Raw genomic sequence first — 14,713 nt, forward strand, 5'->3', positions numbered from 1 at the left:
CCAGACTGGAGTGCAGTGCCTGCTCCTGGCCACCGCAGCCTCGACCTGCTGGGCTCTGGTGATCCCTCCACCTCAGCCTTCCAAGTAGCTGGAACTACAGATGCGTGCTACTGTACCCGGCTAATTTTTTTGATTTATTGTAGAGATGAGGTCTCACCAAGTTGCCCAGGTGGGTCTTAAACCCCTGGGCTCAGGCAATTCACTCACCTCGGCTTCCCAAAGCATGGGATTAACAGGCTGAGCTACCGAGACTGGCCCTTTCTAAACAGAGCACTTCAAAACCTCGGAACCACAAGTCTAACCTACCAGGTAAAATAAGTAGCAGGAGGCAAACCTTGGCTTTACTTAAAGGATGAACACTTCCTTTTAACCATACAGGTAAGGGAGGTGATGAGTACCGAGTGAGTATTTGACATCATCTGTCTTCACCGAGTTTGCGTATCTTAGGTTGAATCCCTGTTGCAGAGAAAGACGTTTGGTTAGAGGGTAGCCTTTGCTGTGTCTGACTGTATAAAACTGCCATTTCTGGTTTGTTGCTGTTTTATGGAAGCTTCTACCTCTTATGTAGAATACTTAAGAATTAATAGAGATTTTTTTTTTTTTTTTTTTTTTGAGTTAGAGTCTCACTCCATCACCTGGGCTGGAGTGCAATGGCACATCATGGTCACCACAACCTTGACCTGCTGGGCTCTGGTGATCCTTCACCTTAGCTTTCCAAGTAGCTGGTACCACAGGCAGGTACTACCACACCTGGCTAGTTTTTTTTTTGGTTTTTTTTTTTGAGTTGGAGTCTCATTCTGTCGTCCAGACTGGAGTGCAGTGGCCGCTCCCGGCCACCACAGCCTCGACCTGCTGGGCTCTGGCAATCCTTCTGCCTCAGCCTTCCAGGTAGCTGGAACTACAGGCACGTGCTGCCACGCCCGGTCAATTTTTTTGATTTATTATAGAGATGAGGTCTCGCTGCCCAGGCGGGTCTCGAACCCGCGGGCTCAGGCAATCCACTCACCTCAGCCTCCCAAAGGTGCGGGATTACAGGCTGAGGCACCGAACCCGGCAACACCTGGCTAGTTTTTAAAAATTTATTTATTGTAGAGACAAGGTCTCACCAAGTTGCCCAGGCTGGTCTCAAACCCTTGAAATCAGGCAATCCTCTCACTTCTACCTTCCAGAGTGCTGGGATTACAGGTGTGAACCACCATGCCTGACAACAGGGACATTTTAAATTTGACTTCATAACTGGCTAAGCCAAAGACATCAGAAAGGCAGTATACTAATCTGAAGGATTCAAGCTTTTTAAGTAACCATGTATCTTTTAAATATAAGAAACTCAGTGCCAGTGAGTTCTTACTGAGATTTAATGTGAAGCTATATGCTTTGTAAATATTTTATAATCTTTTGGAAAGCCATTTGATGATATCTACTTATCTATCTTTTCACCTTTTTGACTCTGTACATCTGTGTTTTAAAATGTATTGAAAAGAAGGAATGAAAAAGGGCAAAAAAGGCATGTATATATAGCAGCATATTTTTCAAACTAGAAACATGATAGTATCTAAAACAGTAAATTCATCTCCACATGGTTAATTGTATTGTGCATAATATACAGGAGTATATTATGCTCTTTATTTTCAGAGTGCATATGTACTCTTTTGGAGTCCATATGTAAATCATCTGTGAAGGAAAGACCTCTGACCAAAGAGAGACCAAGGAGGAGGGTTGTCTGGTAGTCTTCTGCAGTATTAGAGGAGAAGACTGTGGGGCCTTTGTTAGAGGAGTTATCTGTATATGTTCTTATTCTACTTCAGAAACAGAAGCCCTATAAAGTAGATACCTAACCTTTATTGTGGTACAGCAAGATATGCTCTTTATTTTTTCCTCAAGTTTGATACGTAATGCCAACTTCATAATAGAGAAAATAACCGACATAGAAGTAGTTGGGCTGAGTATGACCTTTGAACTGCCAGCATAATTAACACATATCAAATACAGAGTTCATTTATATTAAACTCAACCAAACTAATTCTAGGTCTTATTTTCTCTATTATAAAATGGCATTAAATTTCAGACTTGAAGAAAAAAAATTCAAAATGAGAATGACACACCTAGTTCTGGAATGTGGGAAACTCAGGAAAAAGTGTCCAGAAGGTACTTCTGTTGTTTGGGGCCTCGTTCAGTGTGAGAGCCCTGAAAACTTGGAGGCAGTATAGAGCTTGATTTAATGTAGAGATGTACTTTCTGAGGTGAAGGAATTGTGTTGCCAGGAGGAGTAGGAGTGCAAAAAAAGTGGCATCTCTTTGGGAGGCATCTCAAATGTACTCTTCGTTATCCTAGTTGTAGTCTGTTGACCGAGAGGTTTTCGAGTGATGTAGAAATTCAAGGCATCACTTGACTGCCAAATTATTTTCCAGCACATACAAACGTCTTAGATCTCTGTTGACTTACCACTCCTCTCCTTTGTCCCCTTCCATCTATCTACATCCCTTTTTTGCCTCACTCTCTTCCTCTTTCTCTTCCCTCATTCATTTCCCGCTTTATAAAGGTTATTTGTCACTGCCTGGCCTCCTTTCCCTCTGCCTTCCCCATCTCTCGCATACAGAGAAAAAGCATCTATGTCTCTTTAACCTTCAACTGATTGTTGTCTTCACCCCCCTTTTAAACTATTCAACCTCTTAGAAATGAAAAAGAGACTGCAGTTATTGTCATTCTTCACTTACCTAATTTTTTACCCTTTGTCATCTGACCCTCTGCTTCTGTGTGTCAAACTGGTGGATTTTTCTCCTTTATTTGCTTTTTCTGAAGCAGTTAACCTTCCTGATCCCTACTACCTTGAAATTCTTTCCCTTCTTTGCTGATGGTGTTACCTTGATGCTTCTGTCTGCTCTTTTGTCTTCATGTCATCATATCCAAAAAGTGGAGTCAGTTATCTTCCAGATTTGTTATTTTCAACTTCTTTCTTTTAGTTAATAGGAAACTTTCTGTCTTTCATCAAGGTTTACATTTTCCCATCCTGTCTTTTCCCCTAATTCTTTTATTCAGCAAATGTTTACCTCTGCCAAGTTGTTCTAGGCTTTGGGAGAATCAGCCATGAATGAGAGACCAAGTCTCTGACTTGCAGAGCTTACACTCTAGTGGAGAAGACAGCCAATCAGCAGATATTTAATGTTATACAGTAAACCATGCTTTAAAGGATAAAGTATGCGGAGTCTCAGGAGGCAGTAGTAGCGTATGCTGTTCTGTGGGAGGTGGTTAGGGAAGGTTTCTCTGAGAGGTGATATTTACTTAAAACCTGAGTGAAGCCAGAGTGAACTCTGGTTTCTGGTAGAAGAACCTCCATGCAGGAGAGTGAACGAGCAGGGACCCTGAGGTGGGCTGGTGTTCCCTGTGTTCAGGACAAAGCCAGTGTAGCTGGAGAGGGGGAGTCAGCCAGGGGAGGTGAGTCAGAGAAGTTGGCAGGGAAGATGTTAGGACCCTGTGGGCCTTGGCTAGGATCTTGGACTTTAAATGTATTGTGGAGGTTTTGGAGGGTTTTGAACAGAAGAAAGTGATGTGATCCAACTTAGTATTTTGGAAGGATCACTGTGATAACTGTGTGGAGAATAAATTGTTTGGGGAGAGGGAATGGCACTAGAGGAACCTAGGGCACTAGGAGATGAGTATAATGTAGTCTTGAGAGCTGGTGGTGATTTAGAGCTGAATGTTTGGTAAATGGTCAGACGTGTGATACGTTTTGAAGACAGAGCTAGCAGAATGTACTTGTTTGAATCTGTAGACTGTGGGGTGGTAAGCTAGATGATTGAACAACTGGCTGAATGGAGGAGGTTCCATGTACTAGGAATACCCTGGGAGGAGCAATGTCTTTGGAGGGTGATGGACAGAGAATGCCTAGAATTATTGTTTATTTTCAGTATGTTAACTTTAAGGTACTTATTAGACCTAATGGAGATGTCATATTGCACTCTTCTGAAGGTCAAATGTGAGCTTTGGGGCTAGAGAAAATTCCTGTGGGAGTCATTAGAGTATAGATGGGACCGGATGACATCACTTAGGGATGGGTGAATGTAGGTAAAGAAAGGAGATGGGAGGATGAGCCTTTCGGTCTCCATTGTGTACACGTCTGCAAGAAGAGGAAACTTTGTCCAAGGATGTGGAGAAGAATTGCTGGTGAGAATGGGGGGGAATTTGACACCCCAGAAGCTAAGTGAGAAAAGGGAATCAAGTGGACAACCGGATCAGCTATGTTAGATGCTGCTAGAAAATGGGATAATTTAAAACCTGAGAATTGACAAAGGATTTTTCTTGCTAAATCCTGTTGATTCTGCTTTGTAAAGTATCTCTAGAATTCATAACATACCTTTCCACTTCTTGCCAACACATACTATTATTCAGACTTTTCTCCTGGCTGTTTTCTTACTTTGGATGGTTCTTCTCGTTCCTTATTGCAATATAAAACACATGCTCATTGTAGAAAATTTGGAAAACTTAGGGAAAGTATAAGGGAGGTTGAAAAACAACAGCAGCAACAACAGAATTCCTTACCTAATCACTAACTACTGATAACAGTCCTATGTTTTCCTATTTACACTTATCTATGCATCTTTGTAATGCATATATTATATATGCTTTTATATAGAATTGGTGAAAAGTAGTCTTAAAATTTGCATTTTAAATAAACACAGTAGGCTTACTAATCAAATGTCAAAAAAATTTTTGAGACTGTGTGACAACATAGTATTCCATTATGGTGGAGTAACCTAACTAGACTTTCTACCTGTCTTCCCTAATTGTATCTTAAATTAATACTGATTAGGCTGGGTGAGGTGGCTCAGGCCTGCAAGCCCAGCATTTTGGGAGGCCTAGGCGGAAGGATTGCTGAGCCCAGGAGTTCTAGACTAGCCTGGGCAATGTAGAAAGACCTTTTCTCTACAAAATTCAAAAAATTAGCCAAGAGTGGCGGCAGGCGCCTGTAGTCCCAGCTACTTGGGAGGCTGAGGTGGAAGGATGGCATGAGCCTAGGAGGTGGAGACTGTGGTGAGCTAGGGTCTTGCCACTGCACTCCAGCCTGGGTGACAGCGAGACCCCGACTCAAAAAAAAAAACCAAAAACCCAGCAAAAAAACGCCTTGATAATCTTCCGAAAGCATATTGTCCTCTTAACTTTTTGTGCATAGCACAGTGGTTAAGCATGGTCTAGGCGGGGCGTGATGGCTCATGCCTGTAATCCCAGCACTTTGGGAGACTGAGGTGATAGGATTGCTTGAACCCAAGCGTTTGAGACCAACCTGGGCAACATAGTGAGACTTGGTCTCTACAAAAAATACAAAAATAAGCTGTGTGTGGTGCCATGCACCTGTAGTCCCAGCCACTTGGGAGGAGGAGGACAACAGATCACCTGAGCCCAGAAGGTTGAGGCTGTAGTGAACTGGGTTCGTGCCACTGCCCTCCAGCCTAGGTGTCAGAGTGAGGCCCTGTCTTTTAAAAACAAAACAACAACAATAAAAGGCTCTATTTTTGAGACTAATAATACATGTTTACAGCAGGAAATTTGGAAAATAGGAAGAGATACATTCTTATCTTTATAAGTAAGAATTCCTACCTATGATTACTGCTAAAACTTGCATCTGTTTCCTGCCAAGCTTTTTTTCCTGTCTGTCTAAATGTGCATACACATGGCATTTTATTTATTTGTTTCTAACGATGATCACACTGTTTTCTGGCCAGCATTTTCTTCACAATCCATTTTTCTCCTATACTTTATTAATGTATCTTGGTCAAAGTTTATGAGCAGTTTCATAGTTCTATTTGTTGTCAAATTGCTCTTCGAAAAGATTGTGTCATTTGAAAGTATATTTATGAAGATTTTGTTTTCTTTAAATTTTAGGATAGACCACTATCTTGTTGAGCTCTTTTAAATGAAGTTCTACTTGGATACAAAGATGAGGACTAGATAACTTCTTGAGGTTCCTTCTAAGCCCTAGGATGAAGATAATAACTAACATTTGTATAGTGCTCTAAAGTTTACAGAGTGAGTTCTCATACATCATCTCACTTGATCCTCACAACATCCCTGTGAGGTAGGTAGGACAGGTACTGTTATGTCCTTTTAGAGATAAAGAAACTGATAGAGAGGTTAAGTGATTTGATCAAATTTTATTTAAGTGTTCTAGCAATGATTTGAATCCAGACTTTCTGATCTAAATAGTCACAGTCTTAAGATTTCATACAGCTGCACATTTAGAATTACTAATACATATTAACTAGTTAAGTGGCATTTATTCTGTACAGAAATAAACCTAATGATAATATGAATATGGCGAATATTTCTTTGAATATTCCTGAGTGCTTCTTCACTCCTCCTTCCAAATTAAATAAATGGCTCTATCTTTTGAATAGGAGAAAGTAATGCAATTGTATAGCTGTATTAAATACTTACCATTTTTCTTCAGCATCTGGGAAGTGGGGGAAGTTATGTTTTTCATTCTCTTTCTTTCTCTCTGTTTTTCTTTTCCTTTTTTTTGGTGGTACCAGTCAAAATTACATCTACATTGCTTGCTCTCACACAGGTAGCATGAAGTCTCTATGTAGTAGCATCCCAGTTAGAACTAGAATTTTCGTTCTAGTATGGGCCTAGGCTCAAGTGTTTCAAAATTGACTACGTTAGTCAAAATTGGGATAATTGAGTAGTACTCCAGGTATAGTCACCTATGCTACTTACAAGGAGATAGCACACAATAAATAAGTGAAAATGATAGTTGAGGTCAAATGAGGGAAGAATATAGCTAACATTCTGTTTTGACTAATTACCTTACAAGGTAGAAGTTTATAAGGAATACATTTGAGAGCTTAATGATGGGCAATTTCACATGCTAGGAATGTATGTAAATTTTCAAGACCATGTAGTATTGCATTAAAACTGTCTCACAATATTTTCTGTACTGTCTTTAAATATTTAACACCCCCAATATTTTTTAAAATTAATTTTTTTGTTACTGTTTTTGTTTTTTCTAGTTGTTGGTCTTGACGATATTATGGATGAAGGAGTTGTTAAAGAAAGTGGCAATGATACCATTGATGAAGAAGAACTGATTTTACCTAACAGGAATTTGAGGGATAAAGTAGAAGAAAACTCAGTGAGATCACCAAGAAAATCACCTCGATTAATGGCACAAGGTAATTCTTCCAGACAGGTCTAGGTAGAAAATCAAAGGTGTAGGGACAGTTGGGTTAGTTGTACACTTGCTAGGCAGAAATTATATTTTCTTGATATTTGCTAATCTAAGTGTTTTGATAATAATCGCTTTTGAGATTGTACCAATTTGTTGTATAAGTTTCCAGTACCCACTTCCCCTTCCTCAGAGGAAACTACTGTTAACTCTTTCAGCCGATTTTATTTTTGGCATTTACCTTCAGATTTCTAGGTAACGTGCATATGTTGCTATTTTTCGATTATTCTGATTTAGGCATTTATCTGTTGACTTACTACTCTGGATGATGATTTTCTTTTTACTTCTCATTCCCATCACATAAGTGAACATTTGTTTTTCATTCTTTCAATATATAATTTTGTTAGATAAGTAATTATTTATGTTGCTGTGATTATATATGCTGTTAGAGATGACTCATTTAATAAATTATAGTTACTTTTCTTGTATAACTTCTTATCTTTCCAATTTAATTGTTTTTGTTTCTCATTTACTTAGTTTATACCACAACTGCTCTGCCAGTTGTCTTGATCTTCCCAGGAGATATTTGTATATATCAGGTATTCTGTCATATGTATCTCTTGGGGCTATCTGATTCACTCTTATCTGGTCGGGTGTTGGCACTGTGAGCCTGATGCAGAGCTGTCCTGGATCTCCCTTTGCCTTTCTTCTGAGGGGTCTGTGCTTTGTGCTTTGTTGTAGTTCTGTTTCCTCTTTTTTGATTCAATTCCTTCATTTTGGTGATGCCCTCTTACAGTAGTTTTGTGAGAAAAAGTATCATTGAAACACACTTTTTAAACTTTGTATTTAATGTCTTCACTCTGGAATCATGATCTGGTTGGACATAGAATTCAGAATTGGAAATCATTTTCCTTCAGATATATTGAAGGTGTTGGTCCAATTTTTTTTAATGTTTTTGTTGCTGAGAAACGTATTGTGATTTTTTTGGAGGGGGCAGGGTATATGTTATTTGCTTTCTTCTGGAAGTTTGTGGAATCTTTCTCTGGAACTTCTCTAGTTAGTGTTTTGATATTCATGGTAATCTCTTGTATATCAGTTTATTTTACGTATTGAGCTAGGTCAGTCTTTAGTCTGAAAACTTACTGTTCAATTCTGGGACAGTTTCTTAAATTATTTTATTGTTAATTCCCCTCTTTATTTTCTTAGCTCTTGATTTCTGGAAACATTATTATTATTTGTCAGATAGTAGATAACCCTTCCGTTGTCTTTTTCCTGCCTGCTTTCTGCTTCTTTGTCTTTTACTTGCTTAAATTTTCTCATATTTTCCAGTTTTTCAATCCAGTTTTGTACTTCTAATTTCTAAATGTTCATTTTGTTTTGTTTTGTGAATGGTCCTTTTTGTAGCATTCTATTCTTGTTTCATAGATGTAGTATCTTCTACTGTCTTTATCGATATACTTATGGTGTTTTACAAAGTTTTTATCTCTTTTTGTAGTTTCTGTTTTCTACATATTGAATTTTTTTTTAAAATGAAAAGTTTTGGACTCCGTCTTTCCTAGAAGCTTTCCTAAGATGTCTGATCCTTGATTATTGCTCGTGTTAAGGGGTGGGAATTAAAACTGTGGAACTTGTCACTGTGTGGGCCGGGTTTTGCCAACTATGAGAGTTATGTGGTGAACTGACTGTGCTGTTTTTTGACAGACCCCTCATGTCAGAATTTAAGTTATTCCATATTGACTCACTAGTTTGCTAGCATATTATGGAAGCCCTTGAGGAAAACTGACTGGAGTGTCTTAGCTTTCATTTAATCTAAAACATTTCAGTGTCTTTTGCTGTGCCCGGTATTCTTTAGTCTAGGAAATCCTGTCTTATTCTCTCCAGAGTAAGCCACCGGGCTTGGTTTAGGACCAGGGAAAGGTACAGGGGTGAAGTAGTGGAGAAGAACCAGCTCTGCTTCCCGTAACTAGCTTGCAGCCTATTCTGGTTTTAACCACCTGCCTTCATCCCCACTTTAGAGTCCTCCAGCCACCAATTCTTAAGACTTTGGGGATGTTAATGGTGCTCATTTTTTGCCAACATTGCCAGCTTCGTGTTTGTCACTTTTGAGTCTCCTACATCAGGTTCTTTATATTTCTATTTTTTTGTTTTTGAGTCGGAGTCTCACTTTGTTGCCCAGGCTGGAGTGCAGTGACACGCTGCTCACAGCTACTGTAACCTTGACCTGGTAGGCTAAGGTGATCCTTCCACCTCAGCTTTCCAAGTAACTGGAACCACAAGTTTGGACCACCATGTCCAGCTGATTTTTTGTAGAGACAAGGTCTTGCCATGTTGCCCAGGCTAGTCTCGAACCCGTGGGTTCAGGCAGTTCTTTTGCCTTGGCCTCCCAAAGTGCTGGGATTACAGGTGTGAGCCACCATGCCCAGCCCATTAGGTACTTTTTTAATGATCTCCTGTTTGGCTTCCAAAATTTACTGCTGTTTTCTCTCATCTTTTGTTCTTTTTTTTCTTTTGGTCTCACATCTTTTCAAAAAAGACCTCTTTGTTATAGCTTTAGTAGGGTTTTGAGATGTGAATAAATGTAGATAAATGTGTTTACTTTATCATATTTTCTTTGATTTATACTTGTAATCAGTGTTTTTTGGTAATCAGTTTTTAAAATCAGTTATTTGATGTATACTTGGAACTTCGAGAAATGAAATGATTAGAATGAATGTAGAAAAATAAAGGAAATTTTGTCCATAGTTAAGCTAACTTAACATAGTTAACTTAAGCTTTAAGTTAAGGTAATTTATATTTAGAGAAGAAAAAGTGACTTTATCCTTTGCTTAATAAATTACTCACTATTGGAAAACAGTTTTTTAAAATCTGAATATTCTTCACAACTGAATACACTAGTTCTTCATTTTTAGTAACTACTTGAGTGTTAAAAGTTCTTCATTTGTTTGTTAGTGGATAGTGGGTATTAAAGTATTTTATTTCAAGGATTAATAAAGGAGAGCTGTAAATTACTATAAGCTATGTTTAAAACTTTAGAAATTATCTAAATATTGAAAGAAAACTTTATTAAAACTATATAAAACAAAAGTTTGTTAAAAGTACATCACAGTTTATAGAAAATTATACAGTTGAACATGTGATGAACAGTTCATAATCCACCTGTAAGTTTAAAAGTTGTTGAGTACTTACCTCATATCCGGATACTGGTGCCACGTCCTTGGGGGGAATTAGAAAGTGTCCCTAAGATGAGGATGATAATATAATTTATTGTCCAAACTGGGAACACTTTTAAGAGTGAAAGCATGTGCTGTTAATAAGTACATCAGAATTGCAACCATCACCTGAGACTGTTCCAGGTAAATAAGGACATATACCTTTTTAAAGATTCTCAGAGGTCAAGGATAAATGACAAATTTCAGCTTGTGAGTTGTTTTTCTATGTAGTGAATTGTTGAGCTCTCTTTTTTATTCTAGTTCTTCTCACTTTGTGTTTCTCTTTCCCATGAGGATGTGTCAGAATAGGGAAAGGAGAGTCTTTTGTTTAATACTCTTTATTAGGGGCAATGTTAAAGGTGGGAGGCTTTATTAAATTCATACTTTTCCTTAATTTATCTTACAATACAGTTTTTTGGTTTAGATCTTTTGGTGGTTTCTTTTTTTGATGATCTGTGGGTACTCTACATGCTATTTCTGTTAGGAATACATAGAATGCTGAAACAGGGATAGGAGGGAAGCAAGCTGATAGGGGTGTTGGTGTTCTCTTGAGACTGTGTCTTGAAATTACTACAGATTCTTTTTGCTATAGATGGTGTCAGTTCAGATTGTATTAGGACTTGAATGTGTTTGGTTTTATATAGTTAGAAATATTTAATGTTTTAAAGTGCATGATGATCTTTCTTTTAAGATGTGCATAAATGGTAAAGGAAGCTCATTTTACTTATTTTATTCCTAGGTTACTTTTTATGGAAAAAAGACTTAATGAAAACATTTTCTGTAGTAAAGTATAACATTAGTCTGAATTTTATGGAGGTTCCCCCCACCAGAATTCAGAGAACTTTGATAAATATAAAATTTAACATGTTAATATATGCTTATATATGCTTTTATATGTATATATACACACACACACATATATATGACTATCATTATGTGTAACTGTTCAGTACATCTTTGTTGAAATAAGCACATTTTATAGTTCAGCATAAAGAATTAATATATACTAAATTGTACTGAAATAAAAGCACATGGCAAAATAGCTAAGCTATTTTTATTTATTTTTTTTCCCTGTGATAGAACAAGTAAGAAGTTTGCGACAAAGCACTATTGCCAAGCGTTCAAATGCAGCACCTTTAAGTAACACAAAAAAAGCATCTGGGAAGACTGTATCTACCCCTAAAGTGGGGGTGAAGCAACCAGAAAGGAGTCAGATTAAAGAAGAAGTTTGTACATCACCAAAACTCGAGTGTCATAAGGAGACTAGAAGGAGCAGCCGGCATACTGGACAAATTGAAGTTGTACCAGCAGTGTCAGTGTCTTCAAGTCGTTCTTCAGTGTCATCTTGTCTTGAAGTGAAAGATGAAGCTGGATTAGATTCTAAGCATAAGTGTAATAATCAAGGAGAAGCAAATGTGCCATCTCACGAATTAAGTTGTACACTTTTTTCTGAAACTTGTGTTGCTGCTGAAGAAAAGAAAAATGACGTTCTGATGGAATGTAAAATTAAACCTATTAGTAGCCCATTGTTTAAGTTCTCAGATAAAGGAGAACAGGAGCAGAATGATTCCATTTCAGGTAAAATGGATGAGACACTTGTTGAAGAGGTGACTGTAAAGGGAAAAGTTGAACAAGCATCAAAGGAGACAGCAAAATTATCTCATCAAGAAAGCCAAATTATTGAGGAATCTGCGTCTTCTGCTGGTATTTCTGGTGATGCTGCTTGTACAAATCCAAATAAGACAGAAAAGAATCTTCTAGGTTTGTCTAGTTCAGTGGATGAAGTGACTGAGTGTAATTTGGAGTTGAAGAATACCGTGGATGTTGCTGATAAAACAGAGAACTCCATTCAGAGAAATAAAGTTAAACCATTGGGTTATTGTGAAGAGACAGAGTCTGAGAAGCAGTTGCAGAGCACTGAGTTTAATAAATCAAACTTAGAAGTGATTGATACTAGTGCTTTTGAATCAGAAAGTAATATTTTAGAAAATGCTATTTGTGATGTGCCTGACCAGAATTCAAAACAGTTGGGTATTATTGAAAGTACTAAAATGGAGTCCCACGAGACATCATATCTTCAAGATGACAGAAACAGCCAGTCAAGTAGCACTTCTTTCTTAGAATCTAAAAGCATAAAATCTAAACACACAAAACCTCTAATTCATTCTAAGCAAAACATGACCACAGATACTCCAAAAAAAATTGTGGCAGCAAAGCACGAAGTGATGCATAGCAAAACGAAAGTTAATGTCAAAAGTCTGAAACGAAATACTGATGAGCCAGAATCTCAGCAAAATTTTCATAGGCCAATCAAAGTCAGGAAAAAACAAGTTGATAAGGAATCAAAGATTCAGAGTTGCAATTCTGGGCTTAAGTCTGGGAAAAACCAAACTCATTCTGTACTGAAAAAAACACTACAGGAGCAGCCTGTGCAGAGTTCCAAGCCCTTAGCTCATTCCTTTAGTGAGAAGCCTTATGGCCATCCTGGATGCTCTAAAGAGCCCCCTCATCCTGCACAAACTGGACACACAATGCATTTCAGCCAGAAGCCATGTCCAAGACCTCAGCCACAGGTCCCTGCAGTGAAGGGCAGTGGTCATGGGAGGGAAGAGGTCGAGCACTCTGGCAGTGAGCAGCTCAGGGAGGAGGAGAAACTGAGACTAAAAAAGCCTGAGAAGAACTTGCAACCCCGCCAGAGAAGAAGCAGCAAAAGTCTTTCCTTTGATGAACCACCACTGTTCATTCCAGACAACATAGCTACTGTAAAAAGAGAAGGCTGTGATCATAGCTCCTCATTTGAAAGCAAATATGTGTGGACTCCCAGCAAGCAGTGTGGGTTTTGCAAAAAACCACATGGCAACAGGTGTGTGTGTGTGTGTGTGTGTGTGTGTATGTATGTGTATGTATGTGTACGAGTGGTGTGTACATTGATGAGAAATTGCTTTTGGGAGGTGGGAATAGTGTGAGAGCTTTTTTATAGGAAGAAATTATTTAACATACAAAGACTTGTACAGAAACCAAAAAAGCCCTTCATCAGTTTTGGATAAATGATAGAAAGATGGAGCTGCTGAATTTACAAATACGTCATCCTACAACATTTTATAAAGCATAACATTTCATAAATCAACAGCTACGTATATGGAAATGTTTTGTTATTGTAACTAGTTAGTGTAATTTAGTCATTGCTTCTGGAAAAACACCAAATACTTCCTGCTAATCAGAAAATTGTTACATTGCTTTGGGTCTGTAAGTTATATATCATTTTATTTGGTATGAGAACTAGTAATAAAGTATGAAGGTTATGATGGAAATTCTTTTTTTCTTTTGAAGTTTTTTTGTAAAATGAAGCACATTAAAGACTTAATATCATCACTTCATATGAAATTTGATAGCTAAACAATTGTTAGATTACCTAGGTGACTATTGTATGTAACATGGAGTAGAATGAAAACATGTATTTCTTTTTTGAACGTTTTAGTGATTTCAGGAATTTTGTGAATTCTGATCTTTTAACATTTTAGAGGTGATTTTAGCAGACCTTTTATCATCCTTTCTTAGGATTCAGTGTTCTGTAGTTTTATGACACTGCCTCCCCTCACCCCTAGTGTATTTTTTTGCTAGCGTTTTAAGAAAAGGAAAACAAGAGATGAAGTGGAGTTCGCAGCTACAAGATTATCCTATTAAGTGTTCACATTGCTGTTGGAATGTCTATCAACACCGATATGATAAAATAACATATAACATGTACACTGTATTATTATCCTTACTCATGGGAGTACATGGTAGAGTGACTTTGTCCAGCACTCTCTGATTACATGAAAATGAAACCGTAGGGAGGGAAATTTAGTAATGTGTATTGTCACACATTATTTGGTGGGGAAGGGGTGTTGGGGCTATTCTGTAAAATAAGATTTATGTCAAAGGATTTTTAAATTTGTGATTCAGCCTGTGGCCTATTTTTAATGTCAAGGGTTTTATAACATTATATTTCAGTTTTTAAAAATTGTCCCTTGTTTGAATACAGTGCTACATTTGCCCTCAGTCATACGTTCATAATGCTTTTCATTTAAACACCTTGCTCAGATAGTCTAAAGTGGGCCTGCTGTTGTCAGTCTCGAGCGAGTTCAGGTTTGGATGTTACTTTACATGCTCCTTTAAGTCAGCCCTTTTTCTCTGCCAGAATTATCTAAAAATTTTCTTGTTGACATGTGGTCAGAAAGATGGAATAGAATAGGAGCCTTAAGTGAATAAATTTCTAGAATAAAACTGGCAGAGAGTTGGAAGCCCTGTTAAGCAGGTTATCATTTAACATTAACTAAAACTTCTGATGGCCCAGTCTTTAGGA

At 37.8% G+C, this 14,713-nt stretch overlaps 1 protein-coding gene across 2 annotated transcripts in view; it reads left to right on the forward strand.

Annotated features, from left to right (window-relative positions):
- The window catches only part of PHF3 (PHD finger protein 3), a 73,727-nt gene that overhangs the window by 28,738 nt on the left and 30,276 nt on the right, over window positions 1-14,713 (forward strand). The window contains exons 2-4 of one of the 2 annotated variants that reach the window (XM_021711717.1): window positions 5,878-6,070; window positions 7,005-7,166; window positions 11,449-13,231. In XM_021711717.1, the coding sequence (XP_021567392.1) occupies window positions 7,025-7,166; window positions 11,449-13,231 (1,925 nt within the window). In that variant the 5' untranslated portion in view covers window positions 5,878-6,070; window positions 7,005-7,024. The remainder of the gene's footprint in view (window positions 1-5,877; window positions 6,071-7,004; window positions 7,167-11,448; window positions 13,232-14,713) is intronic. The other variant, XM_008056787.1, reaches the window with a different exon arrangement.

Source organism: Carlito syrichta, unplaced genomic scaffold (assembly GCF_000164805.1).
Source record: "Carlito syrichta isolate Samal-C Ts95f unplaced genomic scaffold, Tarsius_syrichta-2.0.1 Scaffold302526, whole genome shotgun sequence".
Taxonomy (NCBI): Eukaryota; Metazoa; Chordata; class Mammalia; order Primates; family Tarsiidae; genus Carlito; species Carlito syrichta.